The 26,173-nt window shown below is 46.4% G+C and overlaps 1 protein-coding gene across 1 annotated transcript; it reads right to left on the reverse strand.

Annotated features, from left to right (window-relative positions):
- LOC133359834 (NLR family CARD domain-containing protein 3-like) lies at positions 1-24,900 on the reverse strand. Its single transcript, XM_061578380.1, has 14 exons — positions 24,773-24,900; positions 20,175-20,254; positions 18,912-19,005; positions 17,239-17,367; positions 16,275-16,373; positions 11,794-11,940; positions 9,146-10,871; positions 8,114-8,197; positions 7,468-7,551; positions 5,793-5,882; positions 2,851-2,934; positions 2,341-2,436; positions 1,768-1,851; positions 1-1,130 (listed from the first exon to the last, which is right to left on the reverse strand). The coding sequence occupies exons 1-14, from the start codon at positions 24,891-24,893 to the stop codon at positions 1,046-1,048; spliced, it is 3,003 nt and encodes a 1,000-aa protein (XP_061434364.1). The 5' UTR covers positions 24,894-24,900; the 3' UTR covers positions 1-1,045.
- Between the last annotated feature and the right edge of the window lie 1,273 nt (positions 24,901-26,173).

The raw sequence follows: 26,173 nt of genomic DNA on the forward strand, positions 1-26,173 counted from the left end.
TTGTTACGCTTTGTGAACCGCGGAATGTAATTCGAGATTTTAAAAAAGAGATATTTTCCAGACGACCACCGGATGGACTTAGCCGGGCATCGATAGAGCACGCAGCAAATCACGACCCCATGATCCCACGACCCCAGGACCCCATCACTCCACAGGGGTGCTCGCAACGCCGCCGTAGCGTCAAATCTAAAATTCGCCACGTTCCGTTCGTACTTTGATTGTAAATGTTGTGGCTTTGGTCTCCAACACACAACTGGTGCTGTACTAGTATACTACACTATACACTACACTACTATACACTACTATACACGACACTATACGCTACACTGTAATCGACTACACTATACACTATACACTACACTATATACTACACTATACACTACTATACACTACACTATACACTACACTATACACTACACTATACACTACACTATACACTACTATACACTACACTATACGCTACACTGTAATCGACTACACTATACACTACTATACACTATACACTACACTATATACTACACTATACACTACTATACACTACACTATACACTACACTATACACTACACTATACACTACTATACACTACACTATACGCTACACTGTAATCGACTACACTATACACTACTATACACTACACTATATACTACACTATACACTACTATACACTACACGATACACTACTATAAACTACACTGTACACTAATGCTGTACTAGTAACGAATTGGTTCTGTTTCCGTAACACAAACCTAACTAATTGGCTGTGTCGGGTGTTGGCGGGTTTAACAACGCAACATTTATATATTTGCGTGATGTAACCCAGCAAAAGAACTGTTATTATGGATGATATCAATCGCGAAAAGCCTACCACGTTGTTAAACTAATTCAAAAAGTGTCTTTTTTTAAAAGTTGATCATGTGAAATTGCAGTCGCCGCTCCGCGTCTACATCGGCCGTACGAACGAACGAAAGGAAGAACGGCGACTCGCAGTTAGCGGCGGTTGGAGGGGTGGTAGGGGCGAGGAGGCCCGGCTCTGACCCTCCGCTGTCAGTGCTCGAAGTCGACGTGGATCTCCGGCCGCGTGGATGCGAGGCTCCACTTCGCTGCCTCGCCAAAGTCGTTGTCGCCCAGCCTGCGGAGAGAGCGGCCAGCACCCGTTGAACACGCGTGGGGGTCACTTGCGGCGGGCTCCGACCCCGTCGCGTCGGGCAATTGCGGCGTACGTCACAGGTGGCGGTGTTGGTGGGAGGGAGAGGTGGGGGGCAGCTTTTGAGAGTGATTTTTATTTGGTATCGCGGTGGCTTGGAGATGTTAACTGCCTCGCCTGGTATACAGGAGGTCGTGGGTTCGATCATGGACCCTGGACACCTAGTTATGTACTTGGGGTCTGCGTTTCTCTCATCATCACGGTGGCTTGGAGATGTTAACTACCTCGCCTGGTATACAGGTCATCGTGGGTTCGATCCTGACTCTGACGCCTGCTATATATTTGGAGTTTGCGTGTCTTCCTCCCTGGGTCTTCCAGTTTTTCCCTCCACACTTAACATAACACAGTGCTGCAACTAACTCCCCCAGACTCTCACCAACCCGCACTGACCAGCGTAGTAATCAGAATAATCTGTTATTAACCCTTTCCCTTACATGTGTAAGGACAGTACGGGGTGATGTAGGGACAGTACGGCTCCCCGTAGCCATGGTTACTAATTCACGTAACAGGAACAGACAAAATCGGTGAGCTGGTGCATTTTGTGTAATATAATAAGACTCACATGAGCTTTTTCAGACCGCTGGCGGCGGTTATGATGTCACGCAGCGCTGGCGCCGACTCGTCCGTCAGTGAACATCGGGCCAGACTTGGCAGAGGGAGAACAAAATAGGGTGTTAATACACACGTCAATGTTGTCCGTGTCTCCAACGTGACACGGCAAGCGACTGCAATGTTCAGGCGGTTTACGTCTCATCGTCAAAGCTTTAAACTTATGTAATGGCGACTTGACACACGTCTCTTGAGATTGCACTTTATTGAAGACACGTTCACTTGGCTTCAGACGGAGATCCCACCGCAACAGCCCAGAGTCTCCCGCGCATCTCCCTTATATACCGACCGAGGCCACGCCCCCCTTCTCGATCATTCTCACCGACTCTGGATGCTCGCACCACCAGGTCGCGTGGCGACGCTTCTCTGTGGTGAGTAACGACGCCTTGAAAAATAGAGGCGCTACGCCTCTCTAAATAAAATCAAACGCCAAGCCACTCGCGCGTTCCGAAATTCGGCGGTGAACTGGGACACCCACCCTGCCAGCTTGCAGAAGTCTCAGAATGGGAAAGGGATAGCAACTCACAGCAACTCCTCTAAGCTCTGGCCTCCTCCTCCTCCTTGTGTGATGCCCTCCGCTAAGACCGTCACTCCGTGGTCTCCAAGCTCGTTGTCTTCCAGCCTGCGTTGGTGTGACAGAGATGGAGAGAGCGGTGGCAATTGGAGAAGCATCGCGACTGTACGTTGAACTTCTTTCGCACCGCACGTAGCCATCCGTGCTAATTGGAGGTGTGGGGATAGGACAAAATAAATGCAAAAAAGCAGTTGTAAAGAAATGAGTTTTCAGTCGAGATGAAATCACGCATTGCTCCAGTGGCTTCTTAATATCGGAAGGAAGAGCGTTCCAGACGGCCGCAGAAGCAGCGCATCTAAAAGCGCCACGTGGCGATGTGGCAACCGTCTTCGTTCGACGGCCGAACGAGAAGCCGCCGCTGCGACGATTTGACGACCGGAGTTCGCGTGACGGTGGTTCATAGCTCTTTCATGAGGTTCGCGAGATATCGCGATTCATTCATGGCAAGCTCAGAGCACTGACCCGAGCACTCTCAAGCGCTCGCAGATGCGTACGATGTCACGGAGCGACGACCCCGACTCCTCCGTCAGGGAGCAGCATTCGAGCCTGGAACACAAAAGGGGGAGCACAGCACGGCGAGAATATTACCGAATTAGCATTCAATCGGATGGAAACCTGCTACGTATATACGGAACGTATGTTACGTGTGACTTCTTTCACGCCGTACGTAGCCAACCGCGTGAATCGAATGTGTGGGCGGGGGGAGGGGCGAGGGTGTAGTATGTACAGCGGATCAAATTGCGCTGCTATTCGACGACCCGTTAAGCCTCATTCACCGCTCACCCAACCGCCAAAATGGGTAAAAGTTTAATGGTTACAGGTCCATAGTCCCTCGACGTGAACTATCCCACGTCCGTACCATGTACACTCGATGTTAAAACTAAGGAAAATTTTTACTTTAGCAGGTAAAGCCGACTGAGCTCCTGTGTAGCTCTTCTTTCAGAAGTGACCTGGCCACAAATGGTAGCTCAACGAAGTGGCTTATCATCATCACGTGGAAATGTGTGTTCTAAATGTGGAAGGTAGGGTTGCCAACTCTGGCCGAAGCTATTTCGCGAGACGTTTTTGCTTATTTAGTTTCTTAAAATATGCTTTCGCTAAATTCTCCCGGATTGTTTTGAGTCGCCAGGAGTAGATCGATGTAAATTGCGTTAAGAGACTCCCGGCCATTCCAGGAGGCTTAGCAACTCTAGAGATAAGGGGGTGCCACGGTGGCTAGGAGACGTTAACTACCTCGCCTGGTATACAGGAGGCCGTGGGTTCGATCCAGACCCTGACGCCTGCTGTATTTTGAGTGTGCATGTTCTGCCTCTCCCCATGGTTGCGTGGCAGGCCCTCAGGTTTTTCCCTTCGCATTTAGAATCAACGTGCATTCAGAGTATTTGGCCGCTGTAAATTTCCACACGACGACGATGATGATAAACCACTTCGTTGAGCTCTCATTTGTGATAGCCTGGGTCGCTTCTGAAAGAAGAGCTAAGCAGCAGCTCAGCGGGGCCTTACCTGGTCGAATAACAAATAGTTTTAGTTTGTCGTTGTTCGTGGGATCCCTAGATTGCTTCATCCCAGGTCCGCCCCAACCACCTCTCTTCCTGCGCTTTTGTTGTCGCCGTTGTGACCTGAACCAGCGGCGCAGCGACTCCGTTATCGGCTCAGGGGGGTGGCGGTGCGGCAATCGGTCAGGTGGAGCCCCCCCTCAAATGTTGTTATTCGTCTCTACGCACGGTCGCGCCGAGAAGCTATTCTCCATCACGGCCTCCTCTTTCGCCCCCTAATCGCATCGTCGTCGTGACCAGCGGCGGCTCGCGACAATTGCCACCGGGTGGAGGCTGTTGTGAGTGACCTCTGAAAAGACGGTGTCATAATTGAGAAATGTCATTGGCCTTCGCGTCATTGGCCTTCCCGTGAAAGTGATACGACTGCCTTGTCTACCAACGGTGAGGCATTTATGAACAAAACGAAACGAGAACAACAAAGCGTCTCAAATGCTGACTCCTTGACCCTCAAAAGTCGGTTGAGCAGGACCCAGTTGCTTGACAATCAACTTCTCCTGCAAAGTCGTCCTTTCCAATGGAATATTTAGGTAGCGACTCCCACAGTGTTCGTTGCTAATTCTTCGTTCGCTGCAACCTGCTGTCATCGCCATTGCTGTCGCTTCCTCCTAAAGCGGGTCGGCCGTGACCTGCTGTATCTGTACAGTGCGACCTCGCGTTGTGACATCGTCATTACAGCCACGGGCGCCCTTTTCACCGCCCCGAATTTGTCTCACACGGCTGTGGCAAAAAATGCGAAGGCTCATCGCGATGAACAAATTAACTCATTTAAAAAAGTCGTTTTTTTAAAACAACGCTTTTATTAACAACTTCAGTTTAACTAGCGGTCGAAGAAGTACGTCAATGGCGCCTGAGACACGCGGCACCTGATTTTTGTGCGAGCCGATTCCACAGTTTAGGGACCGCGGCGTTTTTGACCTACACAAATATCTAAATGAATAATAAGGCGTCCATACAAAATATAAATTGCTTTAAAGTAGCGAATTAATTGATTTATGTATGCCGATTTTTATACAGGCATACATTGTCACCGGATCTGAGTACGTGTGCAAAATGTGGAATTGATTGGACAACGGGAAGTGGATGAAACTTTGATTACAAGATTTGACCACGACAAACAGAGGAATCAAGTTAAGTAAAAGCGTTGAAAAAGGGAGATCTCTCACTCGGACGCCTTCGCAGCTGCCCCGAGACCTCCCCGAGGCACAGATCAAACTGCGGCATTGCAGCGGCTTCTCATGCGAACAACTTAAAACGTTATTCCTCATTAGGCAATTCACGTTGAAAGAATCGTCAATTTTTATTTTTTTCAAACGCAAGCAAAAATTATTTATAGAAAAGTTATTTTTTAATTATTATTCATTTTTAGAAAAATCTTTTCTCATCTCCAGCTGCTTGGTGGGGCGGCCAACGCCCCTGAGTGGATAAACCGCGCCTGTCCAATTTGTCTCTTTTCACAGTCGTACCGAGAGGCTATTTTTTTCTACATCGCGGCCGCCCTCTCTCGCCACCTTACTCGCATCGCCGTCGTTACGCTCACGCGGTCGCGAAGCGTTCAACGCCGTAGGTAGCGCTCCGTCTTCGCAAAAAATGCAGCCAACTGCAGAGTCCGTGGTAGTTAAGCAGTTGCGATATTATGTTGACCGACTCTAGGTCAATCAGATTAAAGCGTGGTGCGTAAAATGAACGCATTTTGGTTAAAAAAAAATATCATGTAACCGCGTTTTAAATCAGTGTTCGTCCGTGTGTTCTTTGACACGCTGCTGTTGAAAACAAATCTCATGGTGGGTGTCAAATGGGGCCCCAACTCGTAGCTCTGATTACCACGCCGCTTGTTACACCACCACTGACCTCAGTACTTCCAAGCAACCGCCGCATCTCTCCTTCAACGCCTCGGCCAATGCCTTGACGCCTCCATCTCCGATCTCATTCTCGTTGAGGCTGACACCACACAGGGACGGGGTAAACATAGACAAGCAACTGCAGGCGCAATCCATTTGTGGGTCAGTCGATTTGTGGTTAAGTCCATTTGTGGGTCAGTCAATTTGTGGTTCAGTCAATTTGTGGTTCAGTCCATTTGTGGTTCAGTCCATTTGTGGGTCAGTCCATTTGTGGTTCAGTGCATTTGTGGTTCAGTCCATTTGTGGGTCAGTCCATTTGTGGGTGACTCAATTTGTGGTTCAGTCGCTTTGTGGTTCAGTCCATTTGTGGTTCAGTGCATTTGTGGTTCAGTCCATTTGTGGTTCAGTCCATTTATGGCTCGTGTCATTAATCATTAAACGCAGTACAGCGTGGAGATGTGGGGCATTTTTCCACCCCCCCCCCCCCCCCCCCCACTCTGGACACCACACAAATGACAATTTTCTTGATATTTTTTTTGTGACGATGGATTTCGTTGATTGATGCAACCGAGATGGGGAGACGAGAGGGGAGAGGTAGGCAGCGCTGAGTCCATAGAGGACCTGGTCAATTGTTGCAACGGATCCCGGCAATGATTGGGGAAGCGAGTGGAGGTTGTGGAGTATTGGGTTGGCGTGCTCTCGTATCACTTTCAAGGGCAGGCAACCTTCTTTGTGTCACCCAAAGCACAATTTGCATTCGGGCTATGCCAGGGCCTGTTTTAGCTCGAGCAGAAACGACCTTCCTTTCAGAAAATAAAGTAAATGACTTACCAATTTTTTTCATTGTTACCAGGTAAGGCCCACTGAACTACAGTATGTAGCTATTTTTCAAAAGCGACCTGACCATCACAAATGATAGCTCAACGAAGTGGCTTATCGCGTGGAAATTTAGAGCAGTCAAATACTCCAAACGCGTGACGTTGCTTCTAAATGTGGAGGGAACAACTGGAGGACCCGGGGAGAAAAAAATCCACGCGACCACGGGGAGAGAGAGACGCAAACTCCAAATATACAGCACCCAGCGTCTGGGTCAGAATCCAACCAACGACCTCCTGGATACCAGGCGAGGTAGTTCACATCTCCTGGCCACCGCGGCTGTAAGTCTGGCCTTTCTGCTGCTGAGTCACCATGGTTACGGGATGTTAACTATCTCGCCTGGTACGCAAGGTTCGATCCCGACCCTGATACCTGCTGTATATTTGGCGTTTGCGGTGTCTCTCTCCCCGTGGTCATGTGGATTTTTTCCCTCCGGGTCCTGTGGTGTTTCCCTCCGCATTTAAAATCAACATCCGTTGAGATTATTTTGCTGCTATCAAATGTCCACATGGTAAGCCACTTTATTGAGCTATCATTTGCGATAGCCACGTCGCTTATGAAAAAGCCTGCTGAAGTGAAGTTTATACCTCGGTGGGCTTTACCTGGTAAGATAAAAAATATATAGTTTCGTTTTATTTGTATATTTTCGCAAGCGAATTGTTTTCCTTTTCCATACTTGGCACTCCTATCGTGTTTGTGTGTATTGTGTTTGTTGTTGTTGTAACGCCTTAACAGGACATCTGTGAAGATGGGCTTATCGGATTCCTCCCGCAGTATAAAATACAGATTCTGAGCCTGGCACCACTTACACCAGCGTCTTCAAGCTCTGGATGTGCGTGACGATGTCTCGGATGACGGCGCCAGAGCTTTCCTTCAACGAACACCTCCACAGGCTGCGTGGGGACAAAATAAACTGGTGAACAGACAAAGTCGGCTCTCGATTACTGTATTCGGTATAAATAAGGGGGGCGGGAAAGAGAGGAGGGATACCCCAAGACAAAACACGTACGTCATCGCAATTGAATGATGTACGTGTACGTCACTGGAGTGGAATCTGAAGAAAAACTGATAATGTCCACGTACGTCATCGCAATGAAATGATGTACACGTACATCATCGGAACGGAATAGGAAAAAAACTGATAACATCCACGTACGTCATCGCAATGGAATGATGTACGTGTACGTCACTGGAGTGGAATCTGAAGAAAATTGTATGTGTCCATGTACGTCATCGCAATGGAATGATGTACGTGTACGTCATCGAAACGGAATCGGAAGAAAAACTGATAATATCCACGTACGTCATCGCAATAGAATAATGTACACGTAAGTGATCGGAACGGAATCGGAAGAGAAACCGATGGCGTGCACCACGTGTGTGTGCATTGTTATCAATGAGGGTGAACAGAGCGACAGGGGTGGAGTAAGGAGTCGGCGTGGACAGCGTTCTCACTGCAGCTCTTCCAGATGCCTTTGCTGTGCATCTTTGTTCAGCAGCAGCGCGACGCCAGCGTCGTTCAGGTCATTGCCTCCGCACCTTGGAAACGACGCACAAAACGGGCGTCAGTGCGTAGATCATGGGGGTAAGGGAATCTGCAATCTGTGGTCCGAAATAGGACCTAAATTTTCGATTTAAAGCTTTCGTGACTGCAGGGATTCATCTTCTTGGTTCTTTCGGTAAAGTCACGTAGAAGGGAAGTAATAAAAATAATAAAAATAAAACATAATAAAATACAATTCTCACGACGTTTCGGCCACAACGCAAGCAGCCGTCCTCAGGTGGAGAACAGGTCTGTTGAGTCTGTCGAGTCTGACAGACCTGTTCTCCACCTGAGGACGGCTGCTTGCCTTGTTGAGTCTGTCGAGTCTGACAGACCTGTTCTCCACCTGAGGACGGCTACTTGCGTTGTGGCCGAAACGTCGTGATAATTATCTGTCGAGTCTGACAGACCTGTTCTCCACCTGAGGACGGCTGCTTGCGTTGTGGCCGAAACGTCGTGAGAATTATTTTATAATGTTTTATTTTTATTATTTTATTATTTCCATTCTACGTGACTTTACCGAAAGAACCAAGAAGATGACCTAAAGTTCATTTATGAAACAATGAGACAATGCGTTGACCATTTCTGGCAATAAAACAGCTGTGTGTAAAAATGGCAGCGTGTAAAATTGGCATAAATAAACATGAATAGACCAGTATCATGTGTGGTTAATGCGGTAACTTGATTGAGGGGGGAACGTTTTTTTTAGTTATGTTTTCCTTTCCTATACTTTGCACCCCTATCGTGTCTGTGTGTATTGTGTTTGTTGTTATAACGTTCTGACCCCGTGCCCCTACTGGACATCTGTGATAACAAAAGAGCTGTGTGGCTCATCGGATTCCTCCCGCAGTATAAATACAGATTCTGACTTGCAACTTGAAACGTGCAATGCCACGAGGTGGCAACACTATAAAACCATCGCTCACTCGACAACCATAACGCACTTGACTACTTTACAAGAGGCGAGAGCGGGCTGCAGTCGTTTAACCTCCTCCTCCGTCATCCCGCAATCCTCCAGGGGTCCGGCTTTACTCTGCACGACGTACGACAGAGCGGCACAGTCTGGCGGGGACAGCCTCACGCCAGACAGGTCCACCTCCGCCACCATCTCCATTATGCCACGCACGGTGTCATCATGGTGCAGCTCGTGGAGGCAGTGCAGGAGACTGACGAGCCTGTTCTTGACCGTCGTGGGCACGCTGGCACCTTGCGTGCGGTCCGCGAGTTTGGCCATGCTGCGCCGGAGCCACTCGATGATCTGCAGCTGGCAGCTGTTCCTCGGCGAGCCCAGGCAAGCTTCGAGGATCTGCCAGGAGTGCGGAGACGCCAGGCCGGCGAAGAACCTCTGGAAGATGTCGTAGCGCCCATCGTTGCAGTCCTCAATGGCCGCTATGACTTCCGCGACAGTGGGGCTGTGTCCGGTATTCCGGTCCGAGAGGTAGACTGCGAGCGACGCAAAGTACTCCTGGATCGTCAGGTGGAAAAACGTGTAGAGTTTCACCGCCTTCACAGCTTCGCTCTTGAACACTTCGCCCAGGAACGTGCCCTTCTGAATCTCCACGGCATTGAGATCGATGTCGAAACGCTTCAGGTCCTTGTCCGTAAACATTTGGATGTTCTCCTTTATGCCGCAGAAGGCCATGTTGGCGAGCGAGCCTACGGCCGTCCCCAGGTTGTCGGTGTTGGGACTGTGATGGGCCACGAGCACGTACAGATACTTGGAGAAGAGGTCGGTCATGGTGGTGGCGGCGGCAAAACCTGCAGAGGCGTCGACCTGCTCCCGTTCCAGGTACGACTTGACCACCTTGCCGGCGATGTGGCAAAACGCGGGGATATAGCAAAAGTGGAAAAGGTTTTCACAACTCTCCAGGTTGTCGTACAGTCTCTGCCCCTGCCCTTCGTTGTCGGACAACTTGACGACGTAGTCCTTGATCTCTTGCCGTGAAAACCCGGTGATTTCGGAAAAGCGGTCCACTTGGATTCCGCCCAGGCGCTCCAGAGCGATCGGCCGAGTCGTGAGCAGCATCGACGCGCCCATGAGCATCTTCCTCGTCACCAGTCCGGCAAAGATGGCCTCCTTGCTCGCCGTCTTGTCCGGGTCGCTGCACGCATTCGCCAAGTCCAGGGGCTTCTGGAACTCATCGAGCCCATCCAGGACCAGCAGTGCCTCCTCGGGGTTTTCGAACACCCGGTCAGCAACGTTGCCCAGGCTCTTGTGGTGCAATCGGAAGAGGTCCCGGAGCGACAGAGAGTCGGGGTATCCGTTGACCTCCCTGAACTGGATGTAGACGACGATGCGGAAGTCCGCGCGGAAGAGCCGCTCGCCAGACGCCAATTTGTTCACAATCATCTGGGCCATGGTGGTCTTGCCGATGCCCGGAACGCCGACCAAGACGACGAGTTTCGGCAGCTCTGTCCCCTCACCGACGGGATGGAAGAGCTTGCCGAAGGTGAACCCCTCCTCTCTGAGGGCCGCGATGATGTCCGCGTGCCGCTTGCCGCGCGATATGAACTCGTGCTGGCGTTTCTCGTCGGCGCGGTGGTAGGCCACGATGATGGGCTGCACGAATCTGTTGCTCAGCAGCACCACCTCGCCGGGCCGCGCGTTGTAGTCCAAAATGTTGGCGGTGTGGTGCCGGAGGTAGTCGAAGTACTCCCGCAGTGGCTTGTCTGAAAGGGAGGGGCGGATCAAATTGCGCTACTATTTGATGCCCCGTTAAGCCTCATCCACTGCTTGTCCAGCCATTAAAATGCGTAAAAGTTTCATTGTTATATGTCCATAGCCCCTTGACGTGAACCATTCCCACCTCCGCACCACATACACTCGATATTAAAACTATAAACTATTTTTTTTATTTACCAAGTAAGCAACAACTACGATTTCACGTTGTAAACTAGAAACACTAAACCATTTTTTTACATTGTTACCAGCTAAGGCCCACCACTGAGCTATACGGTTATTTTTCAGAAGTGACCTGGCCACAAATGATAGCTCAACGAAGTGGCTTATGACGTCGAAATTCACAGCAGCAACCAAATACTCTGAATGCACGCTTATTATAAATGTGAAGGGAAAACCGGGGAATGGGAAAACCAGGGGAGCCGGTGAAAAATCCACATGACCACGGGGAGAGAAACAGAGAGAGACGCAGACTCCAAATGAACCTTATAGCGGGACCCCGGGGTCCCGAATAAACAGAAGTAAAAATCGTAAATAATTTATTTACTTTTAGCGACTGCGTCCCACCACGCACATAAACGCTGCGAACCACCTGGCGTGGATCATTCTGTTGTCATATCGTCCTCACTGCACTTGGACGATATGACGCAGAAGAAATTTAACTTTGATTAGCGCATCGTGTAGAGCTCATCGAGAGGAATAGATTGCCGTATCGTTCGCCTTCAACAGATATAAAATGACGTCGCAACGCAGTTTATGCCAGAGCCGGGGACTTATGGGAACACGGGGTCCCGCCATAAGGTTCAAATGTACAACAGGCATCATCAGGGTCGTGATCAAACCCACGACCTCCTGAATACCAGGCGAGGTAGTTAACATCTCCTAGCCACTGCGGTGCCCCACAATACGCACCGTCGATGAGAGGCTCAGCAAACTCCACGTCCCGATCGACCGCGCCATGCGGCCTCGTCCGGTGACAATACACGGCGGCTCCCACCGCGGCGACGAGAGGGAACAGAATCCCCAAGACAATGGCCGCAACCGTTCCCCGTGCCAGGCCTGTCGCGGAACAGTGAGTCGACTCTCAATAAATCCGCGCACCGCACCATCACGCGCACGCCGTCAACGCACGCAGCATCATCACACACATAGCATCACACACACATCATCACACACGCAGCGTCATCACACACACAGCATCATACACACATCATCATCACACACGCAGCGTCATCACACACACAGCATCATACACACATACATCATCACACACACATCATCATCATCATCATCACACACACAGCATCATCACACACACAGCATCATCACACATACATCATCACACACACATCATCATCATCATCACACACACAGCATCATCACACACACAGCGTCATTGCACCCAAAAAAACATCACACACACAGCGTCATCGCTGCGTCATCACACATACAACATCATCACACACACAACATCATCACACACACAGCATCATCACACACACAGCGTCATCGCACCCAAAAAAAACATCACACACACAGCGTCATCGCTGCGTCATCACACATACAACATCAGCACACACACAACATCATCACACACACAGCGTCATCACACACACAGCATCATACACACATCATCATCACACACACAGCGTCATCACACACACACAGCGTCATCACACACACACATCATCATCACACACACAGCGTCATCACACACACACAGCGTCATCACACACGCAGCGTCATCACACACCCCGCCATCACACTGCAGCGTCATCACACGCAGCACCATCATCCCTGCGTCATCACACACACAACATCACACACACAGCATCACACACACATCATCATCACACACACAGCGTCATCACACACGCAGCATCATCACACGCAAAAAAAAAAACATCAAACACAGCACCATCATCGCTGCATCATCACACAGACATCATCACACACACAGCGTCATCGCACACACAGCGTCATCACACGCAAAAACAACATCAAACACAGCACCATCATCGCTGCATCATCACACACACATCATCACACACACATCATCACACACACAGCGTCATCACACACACAGCGTCATCACACACACAGCGTCATCACACACATCACCATCATCGCTGCGTCATCACACACACATCATCATCATCACACGCAGCGTAATCGCACACAGCATATTCACTACGCAGCAGCACCATCACACACACAGCGTCATCACACACATCACCATCATCGCTGCGTCATCACACACACATCATCATCATCACACACACAGCGTCATCGCACACAGCATATTCGCTACGCAGCAGCACCATCACAGCAGCGTCATCGCAACACAGTGTCGCCGGTGTGAGCTCCCTTCTGATTAATCGCACGTATAATTGTGCACTCTGTTAATTGCCACGGAGAGCCACGTGCGGTTGTTAATAGTATACTAGCATATTTTTCGCCCGTCCAAAGACGGGTGTATTTCAGTAAATCTGAAACTTGCAAGCGACAAGCAGTAAAAAATGTGTCACGTTTTTCAAAGGACAAAATAATTCACTTCTTTAGCCCACCGGTGTGCTGAAGAGAGAATCAACAGCATTTTAAAATTTGAGTACTCGAAAGGCTGTTGATTCTCTCTACAGCACACCGGTGGGCTAAAGAAGTGAATTATTTTGTCCTTTGAAAAACGTGACACATTTTTTACTGTTTGGCCGTGTCGGGTGGTGGAGGGTTACGATAGATTTATAAATAACACGATCTGACCCAAAAACCTATATTATGAATAATATTGGTCGCGAAAGCCTACGTGTTAAAGCGACAAGCAGACCGCGACGTGACATTCATTGCATCCATTCGTGTGCAATTTGTAAGGCCGCGGTGACGCAGACTTTTTTCATGTAGAGGTTATAATCCCTTGATCATCAGGACGTTCTTTTTACTTTGATGTCTCAATAGCGTGACGGAGATCGCGTGACGTGAGGGTTCTGTCTTTGTAGTGAGGGGGTAGGAGGCTCCCCCATGTGGAGTGACGTCACCCTCTCATGGTTTTAACCAATCTACTTGACTTTACCGAAAGACCCAAAGAATTTGATATGACTTGTATGTAAATCGACTGACCAAGAACTTGGCAATGTGAATTGACTGTTGATCGAGTTATCGGTGGTAATGAAGATGTGCACAAGTAAGACTGACGTTGAAGTTGATTTCAGTATATAAAATTAACCCGTAAAAACAAAGTTTTTCACTATAAATCCTTTATATGCGTGGCATCGGTTTTATTTTATTATTAATTTCTGTTTTTCTTGAGTAAGAGTTTCATTTTTATCACATTGGTATTTTAAATTAAATATGAAAAAAATTCCTAAAAAGTGAAAAAAAATTTAAAAAAAATTCACGAAAATAAATTGTCACGCACAACGAGTCTGTGTGCAAAATGTCAGCTCGATTGGATCACGGGAAGTGGGTTAAAAAACGACCGAAAGATTTTCACGGTCGTAAGCGCGCAAGCAAGTGAACTTAATATAAAGGATTTAAAATTAACTCATACTGAGTCTAGAATATTAACACTGGTGCTCAATCCCGTCAACAGAGAGGTTGAGCTGCGGTGTTGTGACGTGGAGGGTGTGTATGATCATTTTTGCAAGTATAAGATGTTCATTTTTTTGTATTTTGCTTGTTTGCAATTTTGTGCGGGTAATCTAATAGCAATAAGATGGCGTCCGGCTCGTTATTTAATTATAAACTACGAGCATTAATATCTTGTTTATTTTGATAAATCCAACTCGGATCAATAGACATAACGGAGTTAGAAGATGATGAAAGTGTTTCGGTGATGAATATAGACGTTTTTTTGTAATAGTTGATAGCATTTTGTGTTGTTGCGTCGTGTTGCGCTGTTCATTGAGAAGGCACAAAATGGCTGACTTAGAGCTTGATGTTTACGTTGAGCGAATGGGATGAGCAGATTAGGTGCTTTTGGAGGTTACTTTATGTAAGACATTTTTATTTTATGTTTATTTCTGTAATTTACATATTGTGAATTTCATTTGATATGAAAATAAATATATATTAATTATATAATTACGTACAGTTTCGTTTAAGTATTATCAGGAACTATGACGTTCAGTAGATATTACAGATGTTTTAGGAAGATGTTTGAATGTTAAGGGACCGTCCATAAATGACGTCACGCGATTTTGAAAAATTTTTGACCCCCCCCCCCCCCTCGTCACACGGCGTCACAAAAAAGTCAGACCCCCCCTCAAATATGACGTCACAAAGCTCTGCCCCCCTCAAAAAAAAAACATGCTTCGAATCGCTTTAAACTATTGCCATTGTAGTGCGTATTTAATGTGGCGCTGCACTCTGATGTTGTAAGAGAAAACATTTATTAAAAAGTATATTTAATTAGGTAAAAAGTGTTGTCTATATTTAAAGTTGCGCATTTTGATGTGACGTCACATTTCTCAAACCCCCCGCCCCTCGTCACACATCGTCACAAATGTCTGACCGCCCGCCCCCCCCCCCCCCCCCAGGTGCATGACGTCATTTATGGACGGCCCCTTAGCCGACCTGTCCCCCTCGTTAGGATTGACTACGGTAGGAGAGGGACAGGGCGGACCGGCTACAACAGCATCGTCACACACCGCATCATCATCGCACAAAGTATGCCATCACACACAGCACCATCACAGTGGCTATGGGCACTCACCTGAAGTATTCTTTGTTTTTTTCGGTAAAGTCACGTATAAAGATAAAATAATAAATTAAATAATAGCATACGACGTTTCGATTGCAACACAAGCAATCGTCATCAGGTATAGTGAAACAGCGACATAAAATCTAACCAGAAAACTATAGACAGACATATAAGCAGACAGATATCACCAAGATACATAGATCGAGCAACACAGGTACAGAGAGGGATGATCGTCTCTGTGGGGTGGCCTTAAATAGACAGAGGGGGGCGGAGGCAGAGAGAGGGAGGGGGTTAGAGAAAAAATGTACATGTCAATGAGTACGAAAGCTTAGAGGGAGAAAGAACACACTAAATTAAATAACCTAGCAAAGTATCGAAATGTTATGTAAAACGACACAGAGAGTCGGTCAACACACAATTAACGCATAGCCTGGTCGATTACGTATTTCAAAGATTGCTAAGTTAGAAAGAATGTAAGTGTGAAAATTCCAAAGAAAGACAAAAAATAAAAAAACAAGAGGAACGGAGACACACAGACAGAGCAGAACCTAAGAAAGACAAAAAACGAGTGTAGACAGAAAAAATTACACTAAATATACAGGCAGAGAGAGAACAAAAAAACAAAAAACCCAGAGAGAGAGAGAAAAAGGTAAACTTGGAACTTCCCCGTAGAAGTGGAAATTAAGATTGAACTCACCTGAAGGTTCACAGTGCTGAGAAGGTGCAGGTCGCTGGCTGCCCTCCTTACAATGGCACGCAGTGTCCCGCGTCGCATTGCAAGGCTCGGAAACCTCGTCTGCAAGGACAGAGCCACTTGACGGTTCACACAGCGGTGCCAGCGATCTGCGTGTGTTTGCGTTGTGTGTGTGTGCGGGGTCTTGGCTACATGCGGAGCGAAAGAAGTTCAACATACAAGGATACATGGCCACACCACCCCTTCTTGTGCTATGGCGGCCTTCATCGCTGCTACTCGCTGACAGAACTTGCCCCAACAGCCTGTTGGAGGCTATACGGCGGATGTTTGTAGGTTTTTAAGAGTGGGTTTTTTTCCACAGGCATAACCTGTTAGGGATCCCACCGTGGTGTGTAACGCCTTCCGGTTTGGTGAAATCTCCCAGAATGAGGTGGCAAGCCAAAACGGATGGAGCAAGTGTCTTTAAAATAAGTAATATTTTTTTAAACTGTTTTTAAAACACGCTTTTATGAAATGTACTAGCAATGGAAGAGCTTCACAACTCCAGGAAGTGGCCCCGAAGCTTGCCATAACGTAAGGGACCGTGGCCAATTACAGCCAACGTGAGTTGAGCGTGGACAATTAGACCCAAGCCAAAACATAACATCGAAAAAAGAATGTATAAAAATTTCTATTTTTTTCTTTTTTTATGATAGAATACAGTATTGTCGTCAATATGACATACGTATACCAAGTTTGCAGTCGATACCACATTGGCAAGTGGGTTTAAACTGAGTTACAAGATTTGAGGCTACAACAACGACAACAGACAGAGTGAGTTAAATTAAAGCGTGTAATAAATCGTTTGCGACATCAGAAGACAGGAGGTTCCACGACGTGGCGAAAGTCCATCTCCCGGACAACGATCCCTCGGTTCGAGCAAGACTAGAAGCGATGGCAGAGGTGGTGGGGGCCTGTTGGGACTCACGGAAGCCGCACTCGCTGCACTTGCGGCAATGCGACGCGCGATTGGGAACGTCCATGAAGTGGCCGACGTGACAGAGGGTGCACAGCGGGAACTGCCCCTCGACTCGGCAGTCCCCGACCTTGAATTCGCCTGCGAATTGCAGATAAAGGAGCGGCGTCAAAAGTCGAGAGCCATTTTTTTTATCCTTTATATTAAGTTCACTTGCTTGCGCGCTTACGACCGTGCAAATCTTTCGGTCGTTTTTTAACCCACTTCCCGTGATCCAATCGAGCTGACATTTTGCACACAGACTCGTTGTGCGTGACAATTTATTTTCGTGAAAAAAAATTTCCATAGCTTTACACTTTTTAGAATTTTTTTTTATTTAATTACCAATTGCTTAATGGTGGCAGGCAATCATCTGACCCATAGGTGGCAGCCATCTCAAGCCAGAGGACGAGAGGACTCTAGCCGCCACGCATATAAAGGATTTATAGTGAAAAACTTTGTTTTTTCGGGTTAATTATTTTTCCTTCTAACCCGTAGCAGGGGGCTTTCGCGACCAAAATTATCTTGGGTTAAATAGAGTAAATATAAATGTGTGTCGTTAAACCCGCCACCACCCGACACAGCCAATTAGTCAGGTCTGTCACGTAAACAACGTGGCAATTAGTTACTAGTTCAGCACACCGGGAGTGTGTTGGAGAGTAAACCCACAACAACAATTCGAGTACCGTGACGACATTTCGCCGGTAACTACAATCGTCCTCATCAGGAGACAGTTGTGGAGAAAGTCTCCTGTTTCGGTCTTCAATAGCCGGGGTGTAAATGTGACGTCGTTACTTGTGAGCTAAATCAAGGTGCGAAGGCCACAGGGGTGGGGGGGGTTTATTGTATTCTTATACATTATAATGGATATATATATTATTGGTTGGGTTATTTATTCACAGTTAATCAACATACACTATGGATGTACATGAGTGCGACCTTATGACAATGTATTCGTTCGGCAAACTGGAAGCCAGTGCAGCTCGGGCGAGCACCGGACGCACACGGTCGGACCTTGCAGTACCCCGTCACGACCCGTGGCCAGAGACGCATGTGTCTGATCAGGGGCGGTTTCTTCATTAGGGCGATTGGGCGACGCACCACCAATCTCATTCAACCACAGAGTCACGCTAGCCGTCACTGTGCCTCTGGATATAGTCCAATCAGCGTCATGTCACGTTCTGTGGAGTACCGCCTCTTTTTGGGCGATTTACCTCTAGCTGAGAATCGCCCCGAGTGGCCCCATAGACTTACATTCAAAGATGTTCTTTTTCGAACGGGAGGGGCGCTGCAATGCATTCTCTATGGCTTCCGGGAGGGCTCGCCCTAACGTGCTTACGTCATCATACGTAAGCACATTTCATCCAACAAAATTATTTGTCGCCACCTAGTAGAATCTTTAATAAAAGAAACATGAGTGGATTGTATTAATAGTGAGTATAGAAACAAACAAGGAGATGTATTGTAAGAGTCACTTTATTTTTCATTAATATTAAAGAAGTGAAGTTGCTTTTACATGCTTAAGCTGTTAATTTATCCTTTGCATGGGTGGACCTTATCCTTATCAATCATCCAGACATTTGCCCCCTCCCCCCTGAGAGATTTTTCAGGAGCCGCCACTGTGTCTGATGATCCGTTTAGTTTACCTGGAGGGCACATTTGACAGCAAAATCCGGAGCTGGCTCTGTACATGCCCAGAGGGCACACGCCGTCCTGGGCCGCCCTCGACGAGACGGCGACCTGCACCGGGAATGCACGATAGTCAAATCACCTCATGATGATTTATGATGATGATGATGATGCTGATGATGATTATTTATAATGATGATGATGATGCTGATGATTATTTATAGTGATGATGATGGTGATGATCATGATGATTTATGATGATGATGATGATGCTGATGATGATTTATAATGATGCTGCTCATGATGATTCATAATGATGCTGATGATGATTTATAATGATGATGATGATGCTCATGATTATTTATAATGATGATGATGCTGCTCATGATGATTCATGATTATAATGATGATGATGCTGCTCATGATGATTTATAATGATGATGATGATGCTGATGATGATTATTAATGATGATGCTGCTCATGATGATCCATGATGATGATGATGCTCATGATGATTATTTATAATGATGATGCTGCTGCTCATGATGATTCATGATGATGCTGATGATGATTTCTAATGATGATGATGATGATGCTGCTGCTGCTCATGATGATAAGTTCAAATGCATCATTAGACCTCCTTTGCCAGTACCAAAATATAATAATAGGGTGTTTCCCCTTTTTTCTGGCAACAAAACTGAAACCTTTTTACGAGGAATCATGTGTGCATTAACCAAAAATGCAAAGAAAAAACACACTCTGATAATATGCATTGTCATTGAAACTGATTGGTCCACACCAGAGACGGCTTTCTTTTGAGCCTCGTCTCATTTTCACCACAAGTATTGTGGTTAATGCACACATGATTCCTTGTAAAAAGGTTTCAGTTTTGTTGCCAGACCAAAAGGGGAAAACCCCTATTATTATAAGTTCAAATGCATGTACAGTTATTCCTTCCTAAGTGCTTCCTTTTTCCCTCCCTCCTGCCTCCCTTCTCCCCTTCCCCCCCTCCACTCCCTTAATCCTTTCCCGTTCCGATGACGTACATGTACGTATATGTACGTCATCTAAAAAGCCTAAATAAAATAGCTTTATCGGTACCGAGGCTTACCATCAGCGCCACACGGAAGGGTGTGCGGCACAGTTTGGTGCCGGCTATCGTAGAGTTGCGGCGGTCGTGGCGCTGCGGTTCTCAAAAGCAACGGCGCTGCTGCTACTTTACGCCTCTCTCAATAAAACTCACCCAGCCAGGATTTGTGGACGCGCGCGCTCGCACTCACCACAACAATGAGAACGGCGAAGCATGGAAGTCGGAACGTCATCCTCAAAAAGCCGCTTCGAATCCCTGGCAGAGCCACACCTGCATACACAAAGCGAGGTTAGGGGCCGTCCATAAATGACGTCATAAACTGTGGGGGGGGGGGGGCGGTCAGACATTTGTGACGATGTGTGACGAGGGGGTAGAGGGTTTGAAAAATGTGACGTCACATCAAAATGCACAACTTTACATAAATATAGACAACACGTTCAACTTAATTAAATTGACTTTTTGATCAATGTTTTCTCCTACAACATCAGAGTGCAGCGCCACATTAAATACGCACTACAATGACAATAGTTTAAAGCGATGTGAAGCATGTTTTATTTTGGGGGGGGGGGCGGGGCAGAGCTTTGTGACGTCATATTTGAGGGGGGGGGGTCTGACTTTTTGTGACGTCGTGTGACTATGGGGGGCGGGTCAAAAAATCGTCTAAAATCGCGTGACGTCATTTATGGACGGCCCCTAACACGATTTTTGTTCCTGGGTAGTAAGTGTCATTTTCAAATTGCTTATGCCTCCAAAGTAAAGATAATGTCTATTATTATTACCCACAAACTTTGCTTTTGTGACCAGGAAAGAATCATACAAATGCACACCACGTTTTCTCATTGAAAACAGGTAGATTTTAACTTAAAACTTTCGTGACTGCAGGATGACGATTGATGGTGTTGCGATCGAAACGTCGTGACATTTTAACTATTTTTGATTCACTTTATTTTTATTATTTTATTGTTATTATTTTTCCTATCCACCTGACTTTACCGAAAGAACCATAGAATATGAAATAGGTACATTTCTAAATATCACTGTCCTGGTCACAAAAGCAAAGTTTGTGGGGGAATAATAACAGCCATTTTCTGTACTTTCGAGGCATAAGCAATTAGAAAATAACACTTACTACTCAGGAACAAAAAAACATTTCTCTTGGTTACACAGTATATAATACAGGGTAGGAACAACAATTCCACACTGCCCACCAGGGATTATTTGTCTGTCTGTCGTGCATAGCCACGCCCTCGATTTGTATTTTTCATAAAGCGCTTCCGGCGGGCTCAGCACCACGTGACGCGCCACCCCACGCAGCTTGCGCCACGTGACACGGATCGCACGAATGCGCTGTCCAACCAAGTTCCTACCTTTTCGATTTAAAGCTTTCGTGACTGCAGGGATTCATCTTCTTGGTTCTTTTGGTAAAGTCACGCAGAAGGGAAGTAATAAAACAATAAAAATAAAACATAATAAAATAAAATTATTTTATTTTATTATTATATAAAATTAAAACATAATAAAATAATTTTATTTTATTATGTTTTATTTTTATTGTTTTATTACTTCCCTTCTGCGTGACTTTACCGAAAGAACCAAGAAGACAAGTTCCTACCTGCTCACTCCGAAGGAACGTGTTTATCGTGCACCTTGTGCCGCAGAATGGCCCAACAGTGGGTAACGTTCTTGGGGGCAATCTTGATTCGAAGCTTTCGTGACTGCACGAATCCACACTCTGTGGTTCTTTCGGTAAAGTTACGTAGGTAGGAAAATAAACAGGGGCGGTTTCTTGATTAGGGCGATTGGGCGACGCACAACCACAGAGTCGCGCTAGCCGTTACTGTGCCTCTGGATATAGTCCAATCAGCGTCATGTCACGTTCTGTGGAGTACCGCCTCTTTTTGGGCGATTTCACTCCGGCTGAGAATCGCCCAGTGTTCCCATAGACTTACATTCAAAGATGTTTTTTTTCGAACGGCGGGCGCTCCAATGCATTCTCTATGGCTTCCGGGAGGGCTCGCCCTAACGTGCTTACGTCATCATACGTAAGGACGTTTCAGTCAACAATATTATTTGTCGCCACCTAGTGGAATCTTTAATAAAGGAAACTGATTGGATTGTAATAATAGTGAGTATAGAAACAAACAAGATGTATTGTAATAGTCACTTTATTTTTCATTAATATTAAAGAAGTGAAGTTGCCTTTACATGCTTAAGCTGTTAATTTATCCATTGCATGGGTGGACCTTATCCTTATCAATCATCCAGACATTTGCCCCCCCTGAGAGATTTTGCAGGAGCCGCCACTGAAAATAAATATATTGTTTATTTGATTTGAAGCTTTCGTAACTGCAGGAATCCATAGTCTGTGGTTCTTTCGGTAAATTCAGGATAACTGCTACGTCAGCAGTTATCCTGCTGTGTTTGTTTCACCTGATGACGGTTGCTTGTGTTGCGATCGAAACGTCATGATCTATTCTTTTTCTATCTACGTTACTCCCGAAATTTTGCCTTAAAACTTTCGCGACAGCAGGAATTCATATTCTTTGGATTCTTTCGGTGAAGTCAAGGGGATAGAAAATAAAAAAATAAAATTAATAAAAACCACGAATAAAAATACATAATAACAAATAAATTAATAAAAAACCAAAAACTCACGACGTTTCGATTGCAGCACAAGTGGTCGTCACTGATCACTTGGAGCTACGGTGCCACTTTTAAATCATCATCTAGAATCCAGATTGACGAAACTCATTTCTTTAGAACTGCTTGTCGCTGCGTCTAGTTCGTTGTCCTTCCCATGACGCCTCCGATTGGCTCGGTCGAACCCACGCACGGTGCGAAAGTTCCACGTGCGGGGAACGTTTTCCTTTGGTCGGAAGTCTTTCCGACGTTTCGATCGCAACACAAGCGGTCGCCATCGACCGCTTGTGTTGCGATCGAAACGTCGTTTTAGTTATTTTATGTAAAAAACTTTTTCCTATCTACGTGGCTTTACCGAAAGAACCAAAGAACATGAACCTTTATCCCTATTGGTCCGAGGTGCGCGGTGAGTCGCAAGGGCACGGCGGAAAGACTTCCGACCCAAGGAAAACGTTTTATAGACCTGGAACTTCTTTCGCACCGTGCGTGGGTTCAACCGAGCCAATCAGAGGTGCCGTGGGAAGGACAACGAACTAAATGCAGCGACAAGCAGTTCTAAAGAAATGAGATTCGTCAATCTAGATGATGATGATGGCGACTTAAAGGTGGCACCGTAGCTCCCAGTGGATTCCCAACATCGGCAGAACGTTCCAGACGGCCGCAGAAGCAGCACATTCTGAACGCGCACTGATGCGGTTGACTATCGTCGTTGGATGGCGTATATTAGTGTAGTGTATAATGTAGTGTATATTAGTGGTGTGTAGTGTATAGTGGTGTGTAGTGTATAGTATTGTAGTGTATAGTGTAGTATATAGTAGTGGTGCGTAGTGTATATTAGTGGTGTGTAGTGTATAGTGGTGTATGTATAGTGTTGTAGTGTATAGTGTAGTATATATTCGTAGTGTATAGTGGTGTATGTATAGTATTGTAGTGTATAGTGTAGTATATATTCGTGGTGTGTAGTGTATAGTGTAGTGTATAGTGGTGTGTAGTGTATAGTGGTGTGTAGTGTAGTGTATAGTATTGTAGTGTATAGTGAAGAGTATATTAGTGGTGTGTAGTGTATAGTGGTGTGTGTATAGTATTGTAGTGTATAGTGTAATGTATATTAGTGGTGTGTAGTGTATAGAGGTGTGTAGTGTATAGTGGTGTAGTGTATAGTGTTGTCGTGTATAGTGTAGTGTATATTAGTGTTATGTAGTATATAGTATTGTAATGTATAGTGTAGTGTATATTAGTGTTGTGTAGGATATAGTATTGTAGTGTATAGTGTATATTAGTGGTGTGTAGTGTATAGTATTGTAGTGTATAGTGTAGTGTATATTAGTGGTGTGTAGTGTATTGTGTGTGTATAGTATTGTAGTGTATAGTGTAGTTTATGTTAGTGGTTTGCAGTGTATAGGGGTGTGTAGTGTATATTAGTGGTGTGTAGTGTATAGTGGTGTGTGTATAGTATTGTAGTGTATAGTGTAGTGTATATTAGTGGTGTGCAGTGTTTAGTGGTGTCTCGTGTTTAGTATTTTAATGTATATAGGATCGCGCGATGCGATGACCGTCTGTTAGATGGCTAGCCAAATGTGTAGTGTATAGTGTAATGTATAGTTGTGGTGTGCAGTGTATAGTGTAGTGTATAGTAGTGGTGTGTAGTGTATAGTAGTGGTGTATAGTGTATAGTGGTGTGTAGTGTATAGTGTAGTGTGTAGTCGTGGTGTGCAGTGTATAGTGTAGTTTATTTTAGTAGTGTGTAGTGTATAGTAGTGGTGTGTAGTGTATAGTAGTGGTGTGTAGTGTATAGTGTAGTGTATAGTAGTGGTGTGTAGTGTATAGTGTAGTGTGTAGGGTATAGTAGTGGTGTGTAGTGTATAGTGTAGTGTATAGTAGTGGTGTGTAGTGTATAGTAGTGGTGTGTAGTGTATAGTGTAGTTTATAGTAGTGGTGTGTAGTGTATAGTAGTGGTGTGTAGTGTATAGTGTAGTGTATGTAGGATCTGAAAGCGCGCGGCCCGGTGACCGTCTTTGTCGGATGGCCGGCCAAAATCCTCCCGGCGATGGTTTACGGTGACTTTGGCGAAACGAATGAGGCTAAACAACTTTGACCACTGACACAAACGTAAAACGGGGGGGGGGGGGGGGCGAGGTTTGTCTTTACCTCTGCTGAAGTCGAACGTCGGACGTCCTTCGCGTAGCCACAGTGCCACAGTCGTACGGGGGTAACGCGGGGGGGAAGGATGCTGTTCGCATAGCAAAGTGTTTGTAGGAACCTGTATCATCCCAGCGGCCCCGATATGCGTATTTGTGGTGGACACGGAAGGTGAACCGCAGGTATTGTGTTTTGTTCCGCGTGCCATGAAATCACGCGCACATTCACTCGAACAAACCTGACTCTCAAGCGTTCACCCACCCAACCACCCACCAAACCACCCAACCACCCACCAAACCACCAAACCACCCAACCACCCCACCCAACCACACCCAACCACCCAACTACCCACCCGCCAAACCACCCACCCCACCACCCATTTAACCGCCCAACCACCCACCCAACCACCAATTCACCCTCTCGACAATAACCCACGACTTAGGATGGGGCCTTCAATCAGCAGTGGATTGAACATGTCTGATGATGTAATTCATTGTGGTGGCACGGTGGGGCGGGGGGGTGCTAACTACCTCGCCTGGTATACAGGAGGCCGTGGCTTCAATACCGACCCCTGCTGCTGTATATTTGGAGTCTGCGTCTCTCTTTCCCATCATCATCACCACGGTGGCGAGGAGATGTTAACTACCTCGCCTGGTATACAGAAGGTGGTGGGTTCGATCCTGACCCCTGCTACTGTATATTTGGAGTCTGCGTCTCTCTCTCTCTCTCCCATCATCATCACCACGGTGGCTAGGAGATGTTAACTACCTCGCCTGGTATACAGGAGGTCGTTGGTTCGATCGAGGCCTGCTGCTGTATATTTGGAGTCTGCGTCTCTATCTCTATCATCATCATCACCACGGTGGCTATGAGATGTTAACTACCTCGTCTGGTGTACAGGATGCGTGGGTTCAATACCGACCCCTGCTGCTGTATATTTGGAGTCTGCGTCTCTCTCTCTCATCATCATCACCACGGTGGCTAGGAGATGTTAACTACCTCGCCTGGTATACAGGAGGTCGTGGGTTCGATCGAAGCCTGCTGCTGTATATTTGGAGTTTGCGGTGTTTTTCCCCATAGTCGCGTGGACTTTTCTCAGGATCCGCCAGGTTCCCCCTCCATCTAGAATCATTCGTTTCGAGAATTTGCTGTATAAATGTCCACGTGATGAGGGGCCGTCCATAAATAACGTCACGAACCTAGTGGGGGGGGGGGGGGGGGGGGTTGGTCAGACATTACACTACACTATACACTACTACACTATACACTACTATACACTACACTATACACTACTATACTATACACTACACTATACACTACTACACTATACACTACACTATACACTACTATACTATACACTACACTATACACTACTACACTATACACTACACTATACACTACTACACTATA

Source organism: Lethenteron reissneri, chromosome 66, assembly GCF_015708825.2.
Source record: "Lethenteron reissneri isolate LAM-NWPU_2019-01 chromosome 66, ASM1570882v1, whole genome shotgun sequence".
Lineage (NCBI taxonomy): Eukaryota > Metazoa > Chordata > Hyperoartia > Petromyzontiformes > Petromyzontidae > Lethenteron > Lethenteron reissneri.